Source organism: Gasterosteus aculeatus, chromosome 8, assembly GCF_964276395.1.
Source record: "Gasterosteus aculeatus chromosome 8, fGasAcu3.hap1.1, whole genome shotgun sequence".
NCBI lineage: Eukaryota > Metazoa > Chordata > Actinopteri > Perciformes > Gasterosteidae > Gasterosteus > Gasterosteus aculeatus.
In genome coordinates this window covers 7,608,281-7,627,660 of record NC_135695.1, presented here as the reverse complement: position 1 = coordinate 7,627,660, position 19,380 = coordinate 7,608,281, and the positions used below count along the sequence as shown (strand labels likewise).

At 40.7% G+C, this 19,380-nt stretch overlaps 3 protein-coding genes across 3 annotated transcripts in view; 1 reads left to right on the top strand and 2 right to left on the bottom strand.

The window, feature by feature from the left end:
• The window catches only part of LOC120823611 (pre-mRNA-splicing factor 38A), a 38,154-nt gene extending 32,236 nt beyond the window's left edge, over positions 1–5,918 (top strand). Inside the window, exons 2-8 of the mRNA XM_078107959.1 lie at positions 3,600–3,759; positions 4,109–4,230; positions 4,371–4,456; positions 4,571–4,613; positions 4,712–4,803; positions 5,005–5,053; positions 5,464–5,918. Coding sequence (XP_077964085.1) covers positions 3,600–3,759; positions 4,109–4,230; positions 4,371–4,456; positions 4,571–4,613; positions 4,712–4,803; positions 5,005–5,053; positions 5,464–5,591 — 680 coding nt within the window. The 3' untranslated portion in view covers positions 5,592–5,918. The remainder of the gene's footprint in view (positions 1–3,599; positions 3,760–4,108; positions 4,231–4,370; positions 4,457–4,570; positions 4,614–4,711; positions 4,804–5,004; positions 5,054–5,463) is intronic.
• Positions 5,919–6,032: 114 nt separating this feature from the next.
• Positions 6,033–9,407, bottom strand: LOC120824077 (interferon-induced protein with tetratricopeptide repeats 5-like). The gene is made up of 2 exons (XM_078107961.1): positions 9,256–9,407; positions 6,033–7,785 (listed from the first exon to the last, which is right to left on the bottom strand). The coding sequence occupies exons 1-2, from the start codon at positions 9,261–9,263 to the stop codon at positions 6,891–6,893; spliced, it is 903 nt and encodes a 300-aa protein (XP_077964087.1). The 5' UTR covers positions 9,264–9,407; the 3' UTR covers positions 6,033–6,890.
• Positions 9,408–15,798: 6,391 nt separating this feature from the next.
• Positions 15,799–18,953, bottom strand: LOC144411430 (serine/threonine-protein kinase pim-2-like). Its single transcript, XM_078108088.1, has 11 exons — positions 18,844–18,953; positions 18,515–18,595; positions 17,868–17,996; positions 17,682–17,732; positions 17,294–17,425; positions 17,062–17,156; positions 16,937–16,984; positions 16,615–16,827; positions 16,342–16,522; positions 16,066–16,230; positions 15,799–15,965 (listed from the first exon to the last, which is right to left on the bottom strand). The coding sequence occupies exons 1-11, from the start codon at positions 18,914–18,916 to the stop codon at positions 15,874–15,876; spliced, it is 1,260 nt and encodes a 419-aa protein (XP_077964214.1). The 5' UTR covers positions 18,917–18,953; the 3' UTR covers positions 15,799–15,873.
• Between the last annotated feature and the right edge of the window lie 427 nt (positions 18,954–19,380).

The window sequence follows — 19,380 nt, the reverse complement described above, 5'->3', positions numbered from 1 at the left end:
TTCACACGAACATCTTTACGTATTGAAATCTGTCTTTGAATTCTCCTTAGGTTTGGGAATAAATGACACAGACGAGTCCGCTGGCTACCTGGGGGGTTTGTGTGCTCATAAAAACCAACTTTATTAATGATACGTAGAGCTTGTTTTTGTAAAAAGAGTGTTTATGAGTGTTTTATAGGTTGACCCCCATACCTTCCCACAATATAACACAGTATGATATACACAGAAGTAATAGTGATTTAGTATCGCTATTGACTTGTACAATTAATACAAATAAATATATTGTCTCTATGTTACTTTATGATTGATTCCTACACGAAGGAATTCATTCTTATTTTATCTTGACAGATTTTTAATTCAATATCCCGATCCAATTCTTTTTGATTTCCAAAGAGCACGAATGTTATTTTCTTTATGTTAAGACATGATGCATTAACATCAAACCAAGACTTGACTCAAGACAAGACTCGCACCTTCATATGTTCACAGACCTGTTGAAGCGGATAGTTGAGTAGCGGCACTTTAACAAAAGCTCCTCGGCTTTTGTTTCTCAGTAATGGAAGCCTACAAACACGTATGATTACAATCCCAAAACATAAGGCATCAAAAGTTGAGACTATATTTTCTCACACTTTATAAATAGAAGAAACAACAAGATTTTAAGAACTTTTATTTTTCCCTGTGGCGCAATTTGTTATTGAAGTACACAAGAGCCAAACAAAAACATCCATCAGACCTTTGAAAATTAAACCCTTGTTGGCTCAGCGACCTGAAAAGATGATTAAACATTCAAAGTCAATTATTTTACAGGAAGGTGCTCTACCTGCAAAATCATCTCAAAATGTAAAAACCTAAATGGTTAATGCACAGATCTACTGTGTAGGAGGTCTTTTTAGCCTTCTGGAAACTACAGAGTGAATCTTTCCTATTCGTTCTATCTAATCTCATCAGTTCAGGAGCTTTACAAAGGTCTTAAATACAACTAGACAGATTTATTCAACTTAGTGGTTTTCTTTTTTCTTTGGTATTCCTTGTTTGTATGTTGTTATGGTGATAGCACAGATTCAAGACTGGACTGGAGTTTCAATACCAAATACTTTATTGAAGAACATAAGCCATAAATTACTGAATACTGTCTAAACACAAAGAGCCCAATAATACATGTTTGTCAGTCTCAATCTTTTTGTTACAACCCTTCCAACCCTTGGCTGGTTCTTGCCGTTGATGCTGCTTCGGCTTCTCTGGTGTAAGTGATAAGATGTTGGCCACGCAGCTTTATAGGTTCACCGACCCGTTGTAGCGTGTAGTTCAGGTTTGACATTTTAACAAACGGTCCTTCGCTTTCGTTTCTCAGGAATGGAAGCCTACGAACACGTGTGATTACAATCCTAAAACATAAGTCATCAAAAGCTGAGACTATATATTAGGAAGATCTTTAGTGAATATTAACAAAAAAACGATTCCACATCTTCATACCTGGGACCTTTTCGTCAAATGGAAATATTGACAAGTTGTGACACTTTTGAATCTTCACACGAACATCTTTACGTATTGAAATCTGTCTTTGAATTCTCCTTAGTTTTGGGGAATAAATGACACAGCCGAGTCCGCTGGCTACCTGGGGGGTTTGTGTGCTCATGAAAAACAACTTTATTAATGATACGTAGAGCTTGTTTTTGTAACAAGTGTGTTTATGAGTGTTTTATAGGTTGACCCCCATACCTTCACACAATATGACACAGTATGATATACACAGAAGTAATAGTGATTTAGTATCGCTATTGACTTGTACAATTGATACAAATAAATATATTGTCTCCATGTTACTTTATGATTGATTCCTACGCGAAGGAATTTATTCTCCTTTAATTTTATCTTTTTTTTATCTCAGATTTTTAATTCAATATCCCGATCCAATTCTTTTTGATTTCCAAAGAGCATGAATGTTATTTTCTTTATGTTAAGACATGATGCATTAACATCAAACCAAGACTAGATCATGAGACACGACCCCCCCAAAGAATGCGTGGTTACATCCTTGATCATGCAACACATGATCATGAGTATGAGTATGAGAATACAGGCTTGAGTATTCGGAACCAAACATGCCAGATCTGCCCAACCTTCTCATATTATTAGAATGTCAAGATGTCACGTGTATTATTTGAAACACAGTCACAAGTTTGTAGATTCCTGACCAGGCAGTCCGACGTGTTTCGGTAAGGACTATTACCATGGCTACCTGGAGACACCTGCATCATGACGCTATGCTACCTGCAGCGGTTTGGTGTTCCTAAAGATAATAATAAAAATCGCACTTATTTTTTGGTTCACTAATCTGACCAAAATCTAATTTCAGGTTGCATTTAGAGTACGAGTATACGGTGGTCCTGAAGTGCAAAACACAACCCCCGCCACCCCGTAGCGTCCGCGGTACCCTCCCTTTTATTTACTTTTATTTACAACACCTAAATATAATTGAACAACAAAACACCGGTAAAACAATGGTGAAACACTAGTCGGACACTTTGAAGACACTCGTAAAACATCGGCATCTCTCCGTGACTTTCTGCTGCGCTCACTTCCCCCCCTCATCACAGCCTCTCGGTCCCGCCACTGATTTATTGATTGCCATAATATCTAGGAAGCGGAATTTCTCAGTTTAAGAATAGTTAAGGAGTCACGGTAATTTGAATCCGCCATGTCACTTTCCGTTGCGGGGAAAGGCTTCGGATTAAGAGGGTCCTCTGCTTCCTGCTATAAGGCCCTACCCTTTCCAAAAGAACTTAATGTCGTTGTGTTTTCCTATTTGCCGTTGCGTTTTGCACTTCAGGGCCACCGTACGAGTATGAAACAAGCACTGACTATGTGGTGGATGTTTCATCAACTATTTTGTCTTTTGTTTTAGGATTTGAGTTGATGCACGTGGACGAGTTCATGGATGAGCTTCTTCATGCAGAGAGGATGTGTGACATCATTCTGCCCCGCCTCCAGGTAGGTTCAGGCTCATCTGTTCACAGACGCCACTTGATTCACGTGCCCACAACCCTGACTCTGTGTGTGTGTGTGTGTGTGTATGTGCTTGTATTACGGAAAAGACACGTCCTTGAGGAGGCTGAAAGTCCAGCGGATTATCTCTAATGTTTACGGAAACACTGGAATCACTTAAGAAATGTTTAAAGTATTGCATACTCCAGACCTGTTAAAAAAACTTCGCTAAAGCTAACTATGCTAGTTAACGTTACCACAAACCTGAAGTTTACTGTTGTAACCTTAACGTCAACTGTTCCTTTTGTCTGACAGAGGCTAAAAAAACTAAGATATTTATCTGATTCAACATTGTAAGACAAATGGGGCTTTTTAGGTTAAACTTACTAACCAATATCATCACATTTTCAAACTCTTTGAAATATATTTTTGTTATATGTTTAACGACAAACGACAAAAAGTGCAATGCTGCTTCTCTAAATACATTTGCTTGACACTTACACGTACTGTTGGAAAATTTCCGTACAAATCTTAATGCAACAGCATGCAATAGTGAGCCTACATTTTTTGTGTGCAGTTTGTCGCTTATTAAAGCTTGTTGTGATCCATAGCTGAGCTTGTTGTTGACAAAGCGATGGAGCTGAAGTACGTGGGTGGAGTTTTTGGAGGAAACATAAAGCCCACTCCTTTCCTCTGCCTCACGCTGAAGATGCTGCAGATTCAACCAGAAAAATACATTATTGTTGAGTTCATCAAAAATGAGGATTTCAAGTGAGTTTCATTTCTTTTCATAGAAAAAGTTAACACTGGCCCTGTAGTGTCTCGCCAGGAAAAATGTCAGCACACTTTAATTGTGATTTAGTGAATATAAAATCTAGGCTGAACTGTTTAATGTGTGTATGATAGGGACACTATTTTTATTGTATGGCATTGTAGGTTTATGGTTTGGTATTTTGTGAGAGAAAGAATGAGATGTTAAAGAAACTACAGACGTCTGACAGAAAGTCGTGGCCACTGTAAAATACATATCTATGTCAAGCATGAATAGTGTCTCCTGTTTTGTACTTTGCTTCTAGTGGATCTCACACTACTCCCCCCCCCCCCTCTCTCTCTTGCTCAGATATGTTCGTTTACTTGGAGCGATGTACATGAGGTTAACTGGCACTGCAGTGGATTGCTACAAATACCTGGAGCCATTGTATAACGATTACAGAAAAGTCAAGAATCAGAACCGTAATGGGGGTGAGTTTTTGATTGAGGAACATTTCTGACTGCAACAATGCACATCTTGCAATCAAAAAAGTGGTTCCCTCTGCCTGCTGTTAGTCTCCTTTCAACCCGAGCAGAAGGAGCTATCTATAATATTTTATCTTTTGTTTTAGAATTTGAGTTGATGCACGTGGACGAGTTCATTGATGAGCTTCTTCATGCAGAGAGGATGTGTGACATCATTCTGCCCCGCCTCCAGGTAGGTTTGCGGCTCATCTGTTCAGACGCCACTTGATTCATGTGCCCCCAACCCTGACTGTGTGTGTGTGTGTGTGTGTGTGTGTGTGTGTGTGTGTGCGTGCTTGTATTACAGAAAAGACACGTCCTTGGAGGAGCAGATCTCCAAAGAGACGAAGGTACGTTTGCATTTACCTGAAGTCCTCGGTCACCTTTTTTAATATAACACATGTAGCACCTGTTAATTGATGTCTGTTTCTTGTGTGTACTCACGCAGCCCGTCACCCAGAAGAGAGCGCCACCGCAGCAAGAGCCCCCGCCGCCACCGCAGCCGGTCCAGAGACAGACGCCACCGCTCCAAATCTCCAGGTAACGAAATGCAAACCAAAAAAAAGAGGGCTCTCAAAATGAACGCCTTAATCTATGCAAGTTCAACGTGTTTCACCCAATGGAATTCTGCCTCCAAGATGATCTTGCGTGTATTTTTTTGTTTTAAATACAATTGCACGGTGTCTAAAATACAAGCTTTCTAAAGTGATTACGATGGTTCATTTCTTCTTACTGATCCAGGTCACCACAGAAGCCACAGACATCGCAGCCACTCAAAGTCCCCCGAGAGGTGAGTGAGACCCCTGTTGTTATTATAACTAAAATATGCAAATCTGTATGTTTTTACGGTAATAGCACAGATTTAAAACTGGACTTTCAATACAAATACTGTCCTTTGAAAAGAAAAAGACAGCTGCAAAATGCGTTATTGAACAACATAAGCCAAAGTTACTGAATACTCTCCAAACACAAGAAGCCCAATAATACATTTTTCCATAAAAACTAATCATTATTGCTTTGTTCTTGATTGGTTGTGCTGCTTATTTGTTTACTGTCCCCAAAAAACTGTATATTTATTTGATCATATCACATGATCTTCATCCTTTATTTTTCTGGATCTCCTGTCTTATTAGTAATTAGATATGAACCCTTTGTTTGATCAGTTCCATTTAACCTCATTATGTTTCTTTTACATCACAGGAGTTCAAAAAAGAGTCACAAGAAGAGTCGAAGAGGAAACGATTGATCTGTTTCCTCCTTTTTATTTTGCCTGTGATCTGTTGGTGAACTTGCCTCTAAATCTTTTGAAATTCAATGATGTTTTTTAATTTGTTTTATTTTTCAAGTAATTTCCACTTTAGGTCTTGGACCACTGACCTCTGAGATTTACAATGCAAAGCCCTCTGGTTTCAGCAGTGTGAATGCATCTGTATCCAATTACTCACCCCATCGCCAGCCTTTCTGCCTCGATCTTTTGGTTCCAACCATTCGAGAGGATTCAATCTGATTTAAAAGTACTCTCTATTGTCATAAAGTTCTGGCCTTCATTGATCTCTTTGGATCTGTGTAAAAGTAGAAAAATATGTTTCTGTATGTTAAGATGGAACTTCACCCTCTGTCGTGACATTTGTCATAAAATAAAGACCGTAATTCTTTTTTGTGTGTTATTAGAAGTTTGACTGATTCCTCAAGTACTCAAGAACAAAGATGTATATATTTGAGGGTCATATTGCCCCCAATGCCCCCAAATAAGACACAGTTCTTTTAAGTGGATTTAACTAGATTCAAGATATTTATTGTCATGTGTAGAAATTACATTACTCTGTACAACCAAATTCTCATGTTGCTTTGACTTCCTTCCACATAATTACAATGACTCACTAAAAGAGAAAAAAATACATTTACACAGGAATTGTTACAGATTTACATACTTAAAATGCATCCAATCAGTTGTATCAGGCTGTAATATTCAGGTTACAGGGGTCCATCAAATAAATTGTTACATTATTATTAGTTTCTATATTCCACTACTCCAAGTCATACAGCAAAGCAGATTTCATATACTGCTGCTAGTACTAGTAATATTCTTACATGAACTTAAAATACACAGCTAACAGGAGAAAACCATAATAACAGGAATATAATATACATTACATCTGATCAATATCTTTTTTTGATGAACCATGTGATATCAAATGATGACCAAAACATTTACACATGTCCACAGTGGATGTTATTTGAAGGACAGCGTTGTATTATTCAGCTTGTCATACACATCGCGTGTACTGCAAACAAACTACCAAAGTTTAAACACTAGTAGAAAAGCTTCTGTTTTAAAGGACACAAATAAATTGCTAAGTGTTTTTTAGGTAATGCAACTTCATCTCATCTTCACCTTCATCTCCTCCAGATTTGGAACCAGGGTTGTAAAAACAACCCACTATGGCTTTTGCAGGTTTTCCAGAAACTCCTCTATTTCTCTGCACTTTGGGCTCCTGCCTTTATTTTTAATCTTCACCAGAGCTTTAATGCTGCTCTCACGATAGAGGGAATTTATCGGTATCTTTGCTGCCTTCATGTTATATTCTATTGACTTGTTGTAATCTTTCAGATCAAAGAGAAGATGTTTAGCGTAGTGTTTGTAAAGCACCTGTTTCTCTGCAGGTTCCAGCTTCCTTTCTAGCAGTTGTTGGAACAAATGTTTGGCTTCGCCCTGTCTGCGATTGGACTTTGCGTATATATTTGCGAGGTCCATTTCCTCCACAAGTGCAGAATCTGGGTAAAGAGAAATCACCTCCTTGTGGAACCCTTTTGGCTAACTCACGTGCTTCGTCTGCAACGTCTTGCCCTTTCTTTGCACGTATCTGAATGTCGCAAGCAGCGAGGTACAAGTTCTCTGGATCCTGTTCCTTGGCGTCTCTCATTTTATCCAAGATGTCAGCCTCCATCTTTGTGCTGCCTCGAACAAAATTACTCGCTAACCCGATGACGTGACTGGTGTTCCACTCCACCATGTCTGGCTGCATCTTGATGGCTTTCTGGAAGTAATCTGACACCAGCTCTCGTTCTATGTCGAGGATCATCAGGGTCCAGGCTTTTTCAGCGTAGAGTTCTGCATGGAGCTCGTCCTCCGATGGAGTTGGGTATTCCTTCTTTATGGCTTCCACCTTTGAAAGGTAAGCCTCGCTCTCTGCTTGGTCTCCCAGGAGGTGGTGCAGCCAAGCCAGGTTCCCGTAGTTCACCACCAACCAGGGACCTTCACCTGCCCTTCTCATCTGGCCGAAGGCCTCTGCAGCCTGGAGGAAGAAACTCAGGGCGTCTTCGGTGGAGCCCAGCTTGCACTGAATGAAGCCCCTCAGGTTGTAGATGTGACCCAGCCAGCTGTTTCCATCCTCCGTGCCGATCTCCAACAGCTTGTCGCGGTGAAGTACAAGGTTGATCTTGCTGGGCTCCAGAATCCAGGTAAAATGACACTGCAGGGCCTCCAGTTTGGACCTCAGTGTTGTTTGACTCTGATCAGCACTGATGTGGAATAAGAATGCCAAATATTTAAATATATCACCGGTTAATATAATATCCTCAAAAGCCTGCTGTATTATCATCATTTTATATTGAGGAAGGGAGGAAGAAAGAAATGGAGTTAGCAGTGTTGAATGCTGTAGGAAGCAAACAAACAACAAGAAAAAGTATGGTAGTGTCAGTAATTGAAGAAGTACAACCACGACTATTGGTAATAATGATATTATGTGTGATATTATATATTTTTTTATTTTTAAAATGTTTTTTTAATACCTTGGTGTGAAAAGTTAAATGATGTTTTGTCTTATTACGTTATTATTAATGAGGTTAAGTTAAGGAAGCGAGCGGTTTCAGAATTGACCACAAGAAGGAGCCAGCGAGAGAGAACAAGTCCAACAGGTAACAGACTGGGCGGGGCTACTGTTGGGATTACAGCCAATCGCTGAAGGCTGTAAAGGGAACGTGAACACCCCCAGACACAAAGAGGCCTGCTTCTGGCAAACAAAGGCTGAATTACAATAGTCCTTTTGGCTTCAAAGGTTCCTCACTGAGTGAAATAAGATGAAAGTAGTGTAAGTGGACGTAATAGGAGCTGTTTGAATTCTCTAATGTTAAGGGAAGGAGCTTCAATGCTTCCCTGAACCTGGTTGTTTATGTCGTCTATATGATTCAGCTTGTTTCTGTTAGTTATTAAATCATTTTTCATTTTAAACTTAAGCCGGCTTGTTCTTTTTACTTTGCACCACCGGCTGGAGGTGAAGGGAATAGTGTTCTTAGAGAGGTTCAATCCCCACAGTAGGGAGAGGAAAGTATACGTGAAGAAGGACATCTTAAAAGAGAAACAGACAAACCGACAAAGGAAGCCAAATGAGTGGACGAGTGAGGAATGAAGGCAATGGGACAGTGGGAGGAAGGAATGGATAAAAAAGAGGCATAAGAATCGACAAAAGATAAAATAATGGCAAGACAAAAACAAAGGCTGAAATAAAACCCGAGGTGAGCAGAGTATCAAATGAATACTATTAATGAAAGGTAGTAGGAAGTTTGAGGATGGAAGAAAAAGGTGTGGCAGGCAAGAGAAATTAAGGATTAACCGGGTAGGAAGTAGGAGTCAAGTAAGTAAGAAAGGAAAGACAAAATAAGGATTTAAGGGGTAGGAAGAAGGAGTCAAGTAAGTAAGAAAGGAAACTAGTGAAATGGTGTGAGCCAAGACAAATGGAGTAAGAAAAAATACAATTTAGAGAAAACAACTGATAAGTAATACTTGTTAAGAATAAGTTGAACATTTTTTCTTGATTCCCTTTGATAGTGTCTAAAAAAACAGGATAAATGAAACACCGGAGAGATCAACGAAGTAAAGACAGAAATTTGGGAATATAGCAAGGAACTACTAATGAACTTAATGACAATATGTTTGGGCTCTAGGACACAATGATACGATATTAAATCAATAAAATAGAAACAGCTACTCACCTCATCATTCAGCTGTTTCAACAAGTTAGTGTGGCTGGTTCTTGCCGTTGATGCTGCTTCGGCTTCTCTGGTGTAAGTGATAAGATGTTGGCCACGCAGCTTTATAGGTTCACCGTCCCGTTGTAGCGTGTAGTTCAGGTTTGACATTTTAACAAACAGTCCTTCGTTTTCGTTTCTCAGGAATGGAAGCCTACGAACACGTGTGATTACAATCCTAAAACATAAGTCATCAAAAGCTGAGACTATATTTTAGGAAGATCTTTAGTGAATATTAACAAAAAAACGATTCCACATCTTCATACCTGGGACCTTTTCGTCAAATGGAAATATTGACAAGTTGTGACACCTTTGAATCTTCACACGAACATCTTTACGTATTGAAATCTGTCTTTGAATTCTCCTTAGGTTTGGGAATAAATGACACAGCCGAGTCCGCTGGCTACCTGGGGGGTTTGTGTGCTCATAAAAACCAACTTTATTAATGATACGTAGAGCTTGTTTTTGTAAAAAGAGTGTTTATGAGTGTTTTATAGGTTGACCCCCATACCTTCACACAATATAACACAGTATGATATACACAGAAGTAATAGTGATTTAGTATCGCTATTGACTTGTACAATTAATACAAATAAATATATTGTCTCCATGTTACTTTATGATTGATTCCTACACGAAGGAATTCATTCTTATTTTATCTTGACAGATTTTTAATTCAATATCCCGATCCAATTCTTTTTGATTTCCAAAGAGCACGAATGTTATTTTCTTTATGTTAAGACATGACGCATTAACATCAAACCAAGACTTGACTCAAGACAAGACTCGCACCTTCATATGTTCACAGACCTGTTGAAGCGGATAGTTGAGGAGCGGCACTTTAACAAAAGCTCCTCGGCTTTTGTTTCTCAGTAATGGAAGCCTACAAACACGTATGATTACAATCCCAAAACATAAGGCATCAAAAGTTGAGACTATATTTTCTCACACTTTATAAATAGAAGAAACAACAAGATTTTAAGAACTTTTATTTTTCCCTGTGGCGCAATTTGTTATTGAAGTACACAAGAGCCAAACAAAAACATCCATCAGACCTTTGAAAATCAAACCCTTGTTGGCTCAGCGACCTGAAAAGATGATTAAACATTCAAAGTCAATTATTTTACAGGAAGGTGCTCTACCTGCAAAATCATCTCAAAATGTAAAAACCTAAATGGTTAATGCACAGATCTACTGTGTAGGAGGTCTTTTTAGCCTTCTGGAAACTACAGAGTGAATCTTTCCTATTCGTTCTATCTAATCTCATCAGTTCAGGAGCTTTACAAAGGTCTTAAATACAACTAGACAGATTTATTCAACTTAGTGGTTTTCTTTTTTCTTTGGTATTCCTTGTTTGTATGTTGTTATGGTGATAGCACAGATTCAAGACTGGACTGGAGTTTCAATACCAAATACTTTATTGAAGAACATAAGCCATAAATTACTGAATACTGTCTAAACACAAAGAGCCCAATAATACATGTTTGTCAGTCTCAATCTTTTTGTTACAACCCTTCCAACCCTTGGCTGGTTCTTGCCGTTGATGCTGCTTCGGCTTCTCTGGTGTAAGTGATAAGATGTTGGCCACGCAGCTTTATAGGTTCACCGACCCGTTGTAGCGTGTAGTTCAGGTGTGACACTTTAACAAACGGTCCTTCGCTTTCGTTTCTCAGGAATGGAAGCCTACGAACACGTGTGATTACAATCCTAAAACATAAGTCATCAAAAGCTGAGACTATATTTTAGGAAGATCTTTAGTGAATATTAACAAAAAAACGATTCCACATCTTCATACCTGGGACCTTTTCGTCAAATGGAAATATTGACAAGTTGTGACACCTTTGAATCTTTACATGAACATCTTTACGTATTGAAATCTGTCTTTGAATTCTCCTTAGTTTTGGGAATAAATGACACAGCCGAGTCCGCTGGCTACCTGGGGGGTTTGTGTGCTCATGAAAACCAACTTTATTAATGATACGTAGAGCTTGTTTTTGTAAAAAGAGTGTTTATGAGTGTTTTATAGGTTGACCCCCATACCTTCACACAATATAACACAGTATGATATACACAGAAGTGATAATGATTTAGCATCGCTATTGACTTGTACAATTAATACAAATAAATATATTGTCTCCATGTTACTTTATGATTGATTCCTACGCAGAGGAATTTATTCTCCTTTAATTTTATCTTTTTTTTTAATCTCAGATTTTTAATTCAATATCCCGATCCAATTCTTTTTGATTTCCAAAGAGCATGAATGTTATTTTCTTTATGTTAAGACATCATGCATTAACATCAAACCAAGACTTGATCATGAGACACGACCCCCCCAAAGAAAGCGTGGTTACGTCCTTGATCATGCAACACATGGCTTGAGTATTCGGAACCAAACATGCCAGATCTGCCCAACCTTCTCATATTATTAGAATGTCAAGATGTCACGTGTATTATTTTAAACACAGTCACAAGTTTGTAGATTCCTGACCAGGCAGTCCGACGTGTTTCGGTAAGGACTATTACCATGGCTACCTGGAGACACCTGCATCATGACGCTATGCTACCTGCAGCGGTTTGGTGTTCCTAAAGATAATAATAAAAATCGCACTCATTTTTTGGTTCACTAATCTGACCAAAATCTAATTTCAGGTTGCATTTAGAGTACGAGTATACGGTGGTCCTGAAGTGCAAAACACAACCCCCGCCACCCCGTAGCGTCCGCGGTACCCCCCCTTTTATTTACTTTTATTTACAACACCTAAATATAATTGAACAACAAAACACCGGTAAAACAATGGTGAAACACTAGTCGGACACTTTGAAGACACTCGTAAAACATCGGCATCTCTCCGTGACTTTCTGCTGCGCTCACTTCCCCCCCTCATCACAGCCTCTCGGTCCCGCCACTGATTTATTGATTGCCATAATATCTAGGAAGCGGAATTTCTCAGTTTAAGAATAGTTAAGGAGTCACGGTAATTTGAATCCGCCATGTCACTTTCCGTCGCGGGGAAAGGCTTCGGATTAAGAGGGTCCTCTGCTTCCTGCTATAAGGCCCTACCCTTTCCAAAAGAACTTAATGTCGTTGTGTTTTCCTATTTGCCGTTGCGTTTTGCACTTCAGGGCCACCGTACGAGTATGAAACAAGCACTGACTATGTGGTGGATGTTTCATCAACTATTTTGTCTTTTGTTTTAGGATTTGAGTTGATGCACGTGGACGAGTTCATGGATGAGCTTCTTCATGCAGAGAGGATGTGTGACATCATTCTGCCCCGCCTCCAGGTAGGTTCAGGCTCATCTGTTCACAGACGCCACTTGATTCACGTGCCCACAACCCTGACTCTGTGTGTGTGTGTGTGTGTGTGTGTGTGTATGTGCTTGTATTACGGAAAAGACACGTCCTTGAGGAGGCTGAGATGTTAAAGTCATTGAAATTGAAAATAATCTTAAAGGACCGGTTACGATCAATCACGTTTTTTATATTCCGTTTTTGTCAAGGAACCTCTTCTGATTGAAGACGTGTCAGTCTTTAATGGACCACAAGAACATGTTGGTGTTTGTTACACTCTGAGCCCATTTCATCTCATATCGTTTGTTTCTTCCACCTGCAGCCGGAGCGACTCCAAACCCCAGAGCCCCACAGACGCCGTGACGGTTACCGTGACAACGACCGGCCTCGCCGTTCTCCGTCGCCTCGTTACAGACGCAGTCAGGGGTCCAGGTATGAAATTAATATTATTAATGAAAGGTAGGAGGAATTTTGGGGATGGAAGAAAAAGGTGTGGTAGGCAAGAAAGAAAAATTAAGGATTAAAGGGGTAGGAAGTAGGAGTCAAGTATGAAAGGAAAGTAGTGAAATGGTGTGAGCCAAGACAAATGTAGTAAGAAAAAATACAATTTAGAGAAAACAACTGATAAGTAATACTTTTTTCCTAAATCCCCTTTGATTTGTCCAAAAAAAGAGGATAAATGAAACACTGGAGAGATCAACGAAGTAAAGACAGAAAGGTAGGAAAGGAGCAAGGAATTAGCAACATTCTATTAAATAAACATACTAACAATATGTTTGGGCTCTATCAATCAATAAAAAAGAAACAGCTACTCACCTCGCGGAGGGGTTGGAGTCAATCCCACCTTGGATTGGTCGCACAGGCCTGACACAGAGACAAACAACCTTTCACACTCACATCCACACAGCTACGGGCAATTTACAGTTACTAATCAACCTGATCCCCAGAGCAAGTCTTTGCAGAGTGGGAGGAAGGCGGAGTACACAGAGAGAAGCCATGCAGACACGGGGAGAACATGCAGACTCCACGCAGACAGGACCAGGACCTTCTTGCTGTGAGGCGTGAGACTGTGCTGAAATTGACCAGATGTTGTCTGTAGTGATTGAGATTTTGGAATTACTGTGTAACTATTCATAGTTTCCTTTTAATTCTAACCTGGAATTGACCAGAAGTAGTCTCGTGAAGGGTTTTGAAGGAAATTGGCTCATGTTTGGTATTTTGAGAGGCTTTCATTTTGGAATGGTACATCATAATGTCCTGGTTATCACTGAGTCACACCTTGGGGATGTGTACTATTAATCTGTATTGAAACTATCATGTTTCCTTTTTCAATATAATCTGAAATTGACCAGAAGTTAACTAGTGAAAGATTTTGAATGAAGTTGGCTCATGTATGACATTTTGAGTGGCTTTAACTTTCAAATGCTAAATCAGAATGTCCTGATTATCACTGAGTGACACCTGGAGGTGGTATACTATCAACCTGAAGTGGAATTATTATGTAACTATTGATTGATGCCCTTCTCCTCGCAAATTAATCAGATCCCTCTCAAAGTTTTTCAGAAAAGACCTAAGACCTTAATAATGTTAAAGATGAAGTTTTCAAAACGGCATTCCTGTCGTCCCCCCACACGGTTAACGACGACTGACGGCCGTAGGAGTTCATTTCCTTGCTTAGAAGTTATACCTAAGCTTTAAGCTTTTTGAGAAATATCAATACAGGAAGGAATGTTTTGGATACAGGACATAATCACAAGTTATATACTTCATAAGATATTAATATAATTTGATATTACCATGTCAACCTATTCATATGTACTAGTAGGTATAGCTTGCTTATTTATCCAAAACACATATCAACAATTTACATTGTTGTTATTGTTGTAGTTTGCTAATTTATAAATTGAGGTGAATTATCTATATTAAGAATGCAGCCGGGGCGCAGCAGTCATTTTGGATTTCTTAGCCATTATCTAATATCCAGATTTATTGACATTAGGGGGAGAAGTACCAGATAATTGACTTCATCATCACTGTAAAAATACAGTGAAAATAAAAATTCATCAAATTGAGCTTAAGTTTGGTTGTTGAGTACCTCTACAACCACTGGCCACAACACTCAGAAGGTTTCCTGGTGGCGTAAAGCTCAGAGTCAACAAGTAGAGGTTGCTCCTATTTTGTTTTTAAAAGGCAAGGGGGAGATGCAAACGTAAACAACAGCAAGACTAAACTATTTCTAAACGTGCAGTTTATTTTTTAAGATAGATTTTCCTCTTCTCTGAAATAAAACATGATTGAAATAGTGATTAAAATGCTTCAACAGCGACATCTTCAGTCCAACTTTCTTATTGTTGATTCCCCTTTTCACTGTTTGTGCCTGAATCGTATAAATGAGGTTTGAGTGTTTATTTGTAGTGAATCAAATTAGTATGTGCTTTAAAATGCCTGACTTAGTTCTTATAAAAAATGTTGTGTGTTAAAGCACGCTTATTTACTTTGAAAGTTTTTCTCTTCTTCCTCTGTCAAAATTTGAAGGTAAGATGGCATAAATTAAATAGTTGAAGCACAATCAAACTTGCATGTGTGTTGTGTATACATGCACTCATTAACTCAAGAACATTGTAGTTTAACATAAGTCAAAAAGTAATAAAAACAAAAAAGAATGCTAATTATTTGTGGTCTAAAGAACAGAGAAATTAATTTGGTTATTATATAAAACATTTTTATTGTTTAATTATGTAATTATGTTAAGGGGGGGGGGGGGGGGGGGGTTAGGGTTAGGGGTAAGCGGGTAAGGGGGTAAGGGTAGGGGTTAGGGGGAAGGGGGTAGGGGGTAGTGGGTAGGCGGTAGGGGGTAGGGGTTAGGGGGAAGGGGGTAGGGGTTAGGGGGAAGGGGGTAAGGGTAGGGGGTAGGGGGTAGTGGGTAGGGGTCAGGGGGAAGGGGGAAGGGGGTAAGGGTAGGGGTTAGGGGTTAGGGGGAAGGGGGTAGGGGGTAGTGGGTAGGCGGTAGGGGGTAGGGGTTAGGGGGAAGGGGGTAAGGGTAGGGGGTAGGCGGTAGGGGGTAGGGGTTAGGGGGAAGGGGGTAGGGGTAGTGGGTAGGCGGTAGGGGGTAGGGGTTAGGGGGAAGGGGGTAAGGGTAGGGGGTAGTGGGTAGGGGTTAGGGGGAAGGGGGAAGGGGGAAGAGGGTAAGGGTAGAGGTTAGGGGGAAGGGGGTAGGGGGTAGTGGGTAGGCGGTAGGGGGTAGGGTTAGGGGGAAGGGGGTAAGGGTAGGGGGTAGGTCTTATGGCATTATCTGAGCCACTGGTGATTCCTGAGCTGCTCCAGCGTTGGACGGTTGTTGGGATTGACTCTCAGGCACATCAGGAGGAAGTCCTTGCAGGCTGGAGAGAGAAAGAGAAGAAAGGTGAGGACCATCATCGGAATGTGAAATGAAAGGAGCAGATTTGTGTCTCTCGACATGTTTGTGTGTAATGTTCTTACATTTGGAGGTCTTGGGTGGGAGAGACTGAAATCCTTGAATGAACGCCAACGTGTTGAACCTTTTCCTCATGTGGAGGGCATTATACAGCACCACTCCGATCTGGAACACTGTGGTTGGTCCTGCTCTGTATCCATTTTCAAGGTAGAACTCTGGGGTCTTCAGATCTAGAAATTACAGACATAATAAAACAAAACAGTGAGGATGAGGAGCTTCGTTCCACGGTAAAAGTCACAGACGGGTTGGTGAAGAACGGGAGCAAGAGCCGGACATCTTACCGTAAAAGTCCTCGTAAGTCTGTCTTTTATCATCAAAACAGCTAACTCCAAAGCTGATGAGGCGAACCCGCGGGAAGTCCGAGCGCGTCTCAATCAGCATGTTCTCCGCCTTTATGTCCCGGTGGAAAACGTTCTTGCTCTCCAGATCGAGCGCTGCATCGACCAGCTGCCTCAGGATGATCTAACGGACAAAAGGAGAGAGGCGAGGGATCAGAGGAAGATGCGTCGACACGCTTTCATCGCTGTGCCTCTGAGCTGATCACAGCGCCTCACCTTGACGTCTTCTTCATTCTTCACATAGAATTTATTGTACGGGAGATAGTTATTATAATTCTCAGCGGGCATCGGCCTCTCCATCACCAGCACGAGCTCCCCCACCAACTGGTACCAGTCCAGCAGGGACACGTGTGACGATGTCCCATCCGATTCGGCCGCCAGCTTCAACATGACGGCGACCTCTGTGGGGATCACGTTCCCTTTGTCGTCCTGTAACGTCACGCGAGAGTTGAGGATCAGAGCGGTTCCTCCGTGATGCATTCACAGACTGAGTTTCCAACACAGAACATTCTGACAGTAGAAGGCGTTGCTCACTCACCACATGTGTGCAGTAGACGTTTTCATTTCTGATATGTTTGATGGCAACCTACGAGATGGAAACAAGACTTTTGTTAGAGAGTGTGTGTTTCTGTGTGTGTTTGGGAACGTGTGTGTAACGCTTACGGGTACGTTGTCGTCTCTGCGGAGGCCGGCATACACAGATGCACGTCCTCTTGCCCCGATGTGATCCAGTTCTATATATTTGGCCTCAAACTCTCCTGCAGAAACAAACATGTTGTTTCAAAGCATTTGTGAGTGACAGCGAATATATATGTAAACTAAACTCTACCCATCCTACGATGGTATTACCAATTTTAACTTGACACTGAACGTAATAAAGCCTAAAACCACTGACTTTGTTTGGTTTCCTCCTCGCCGTCCTTGTCGTCCTCGTCGTCCTCGCTGTCCTCGCCGTCCTCGTCGTCCTCGTCGTCCAGCCTCCTCTTCCTCTTCTTCCTCGGTCCGTCCACAGAGGCGTTGTCGCATCCTACAGACGAGCAAAAAAAACAACAACAAAAAGACAGTGTGTCTTTTCTGCTCGGCTAAATCTTCTTTAAAGGAATATTTTATCATTTCTAGCAGATCCTCCCAGAAATTCTCAATATGGGGGAAATACCCTGACAACTACAGTAGGAATCAGAGGTTTACTTAGAGGTTTACTTAATGTACCCAGCCTTCTCCAGCAAGTCCAATAAACCATCAGCACCAGTTAATGCAGACGTCTGTCTGGATTCCTCACTTACCTCGAGCTCTTTTGCGGTGGCCGAAAAACGGAAAATACGATAGCCATCCTCCTGCAGACCCAAACATGCTGTTTTAATACATTTGTGAGTGACAGCGACTTTATGTCAACTAAACTCTACCCATCCTACGATGGTATTACCAATTCTAATTTGACACTGAACGTAATAAAGCCTAAAACTACTGACTTTGTTTGGCCTCCTCCTCGCTGTGCTCGCTGTCTTCGCTGTCCTCGGTGACCAGCCTCCTCTTCCTCTTCCTCATTGGTCCGCCCTCAGCAGCGGTGACCTTCCTCTTGACACCTCTCCTGCCAACGACTACAGACAAGCAAAAAGACATTGACAACAAGACAGCGTGTCTTTTCTGCTCGGCTAAATCTTCTTTAAAGGAATATTTGATCATTTCTACCAGATCCTCCCAAAAATGCCCAATATGGGAGAAATAACCTAACAACTCTGCCGAATAATACTTCTAAATTTCATGTGTGCCCCCTCGATTTACAAATTAACTTCACATACGTGTCTTCTCAATATTGCCCAACATCGTTCCTTGGTTGTTTTCTATTTTAACTTGCTGGGATTACAATGTCGGCATGAGTTTTTTAATAAGGGGAATATTATGGTCTCAGGTTTTAACATATCAGTAAAACAAATTACGAAACCACTGTTGAAATAATATGAGAGAGATATTTAAAATCCTGAGGGAAAACCAATGCATCTGAAAATGTATTATTAGTAGGAAGAGGGGATTGAAGTTTATCTAGATAAATACACCAAATGTTTATTGAACTGATGATGGGAAGCATCTCCAGCAGCAGTTTGACAGATTGGCTTACCTGTGTCTGCTGAGGCGGACGTTGAATCAACGTGAGAGTGGTCGAGGGCCCCTCGAGCCTCTTCTTCTTGTGTATCCTCATCTAGATGAGCAAAAACAGAAAGGAACATTCATTTTGTAGTGAACTAAAGTCACCAACTGCATTAAAACGGTCTTCTTTTATCTTTTCACGCCTCAGACGCAAAAGAAACAGTAAGAAAAAGGTCCCGACAGTAGGAACCAGAGGTTTACTCAGAGGTTTACTCAAGGTACCCAGCCTTCTCCAGCTGACAAGTCCAATAAACGCTCAACACCAGTTAACGCAGACGTCTGTCTGGATTCCTCACTTACCTCGAGCTCTTTTGGTTGCGGGTACGTTGTCGGCTTTGTGGTGGCCGAAAAACGCAGATAGACGTGCCCACATTGCAAAAACTTCTGTGTGTGTGTGCAGTTCCAAGGCTGGCAACTAACTGACTTTATACTAACTGAATTTGCCAGCGTGTGTTCTTATGCTGCGGAGAACAGAACATGGAACATGGAACTTGGAACATGGAACATGGAACATGGAACATGGAAGGTGGAAACGTTCTTTCGCCCGAGGTGGTTTCTCTGGAGTCACAGTGAGGCGTTCTGGAATATGCAAATTACCATTTAGAGTGAATGTGTGATTTGTCGTGAAAAGCAGGCTTATTGCAGCCATCAATACTGATAAAACGTGAGATTTTGTGAGTATTGAGAGATGGCCCATACATATCCACACTCATTTGTTTTTATTTTGCACATGTTGCACATTCACTGCAATTCAGGTTAATTACAACCCCAATAAACTTTTTTCGGCCAAATATTTGTTCTTTTTTGCACAGATAAAACTTACAATATGGTTTGTAT

What these genes read in the sequence shown, in the direction of transcription:
- LOC144411430 (XM_078108088.1), bottom strand. Translation starts at nt 18,916, where the DNA reads ATGTGGGCACGTCTATCTGCGTTTTTCGGCCACCACAAAGCCGACAAC. An exon ending in CGAGGAGGAGGCCAAACAAA is followed by an intron (nt 17,733 to 17,867) that starts GTCAGTAGTTTT and finishes TTGGGTCTGCAG; the next exon opens with GAGGATGGCTATCGTATTTT. An exon ending in ACGTCTACTGCACACATGTG is followed by an intron (nt 16,828 to 16,936) that starts GTGAGTGAGCAA and finishes GTGACGTTACAG; the next exon opens with GACGACAAAGGGAACGTGAT.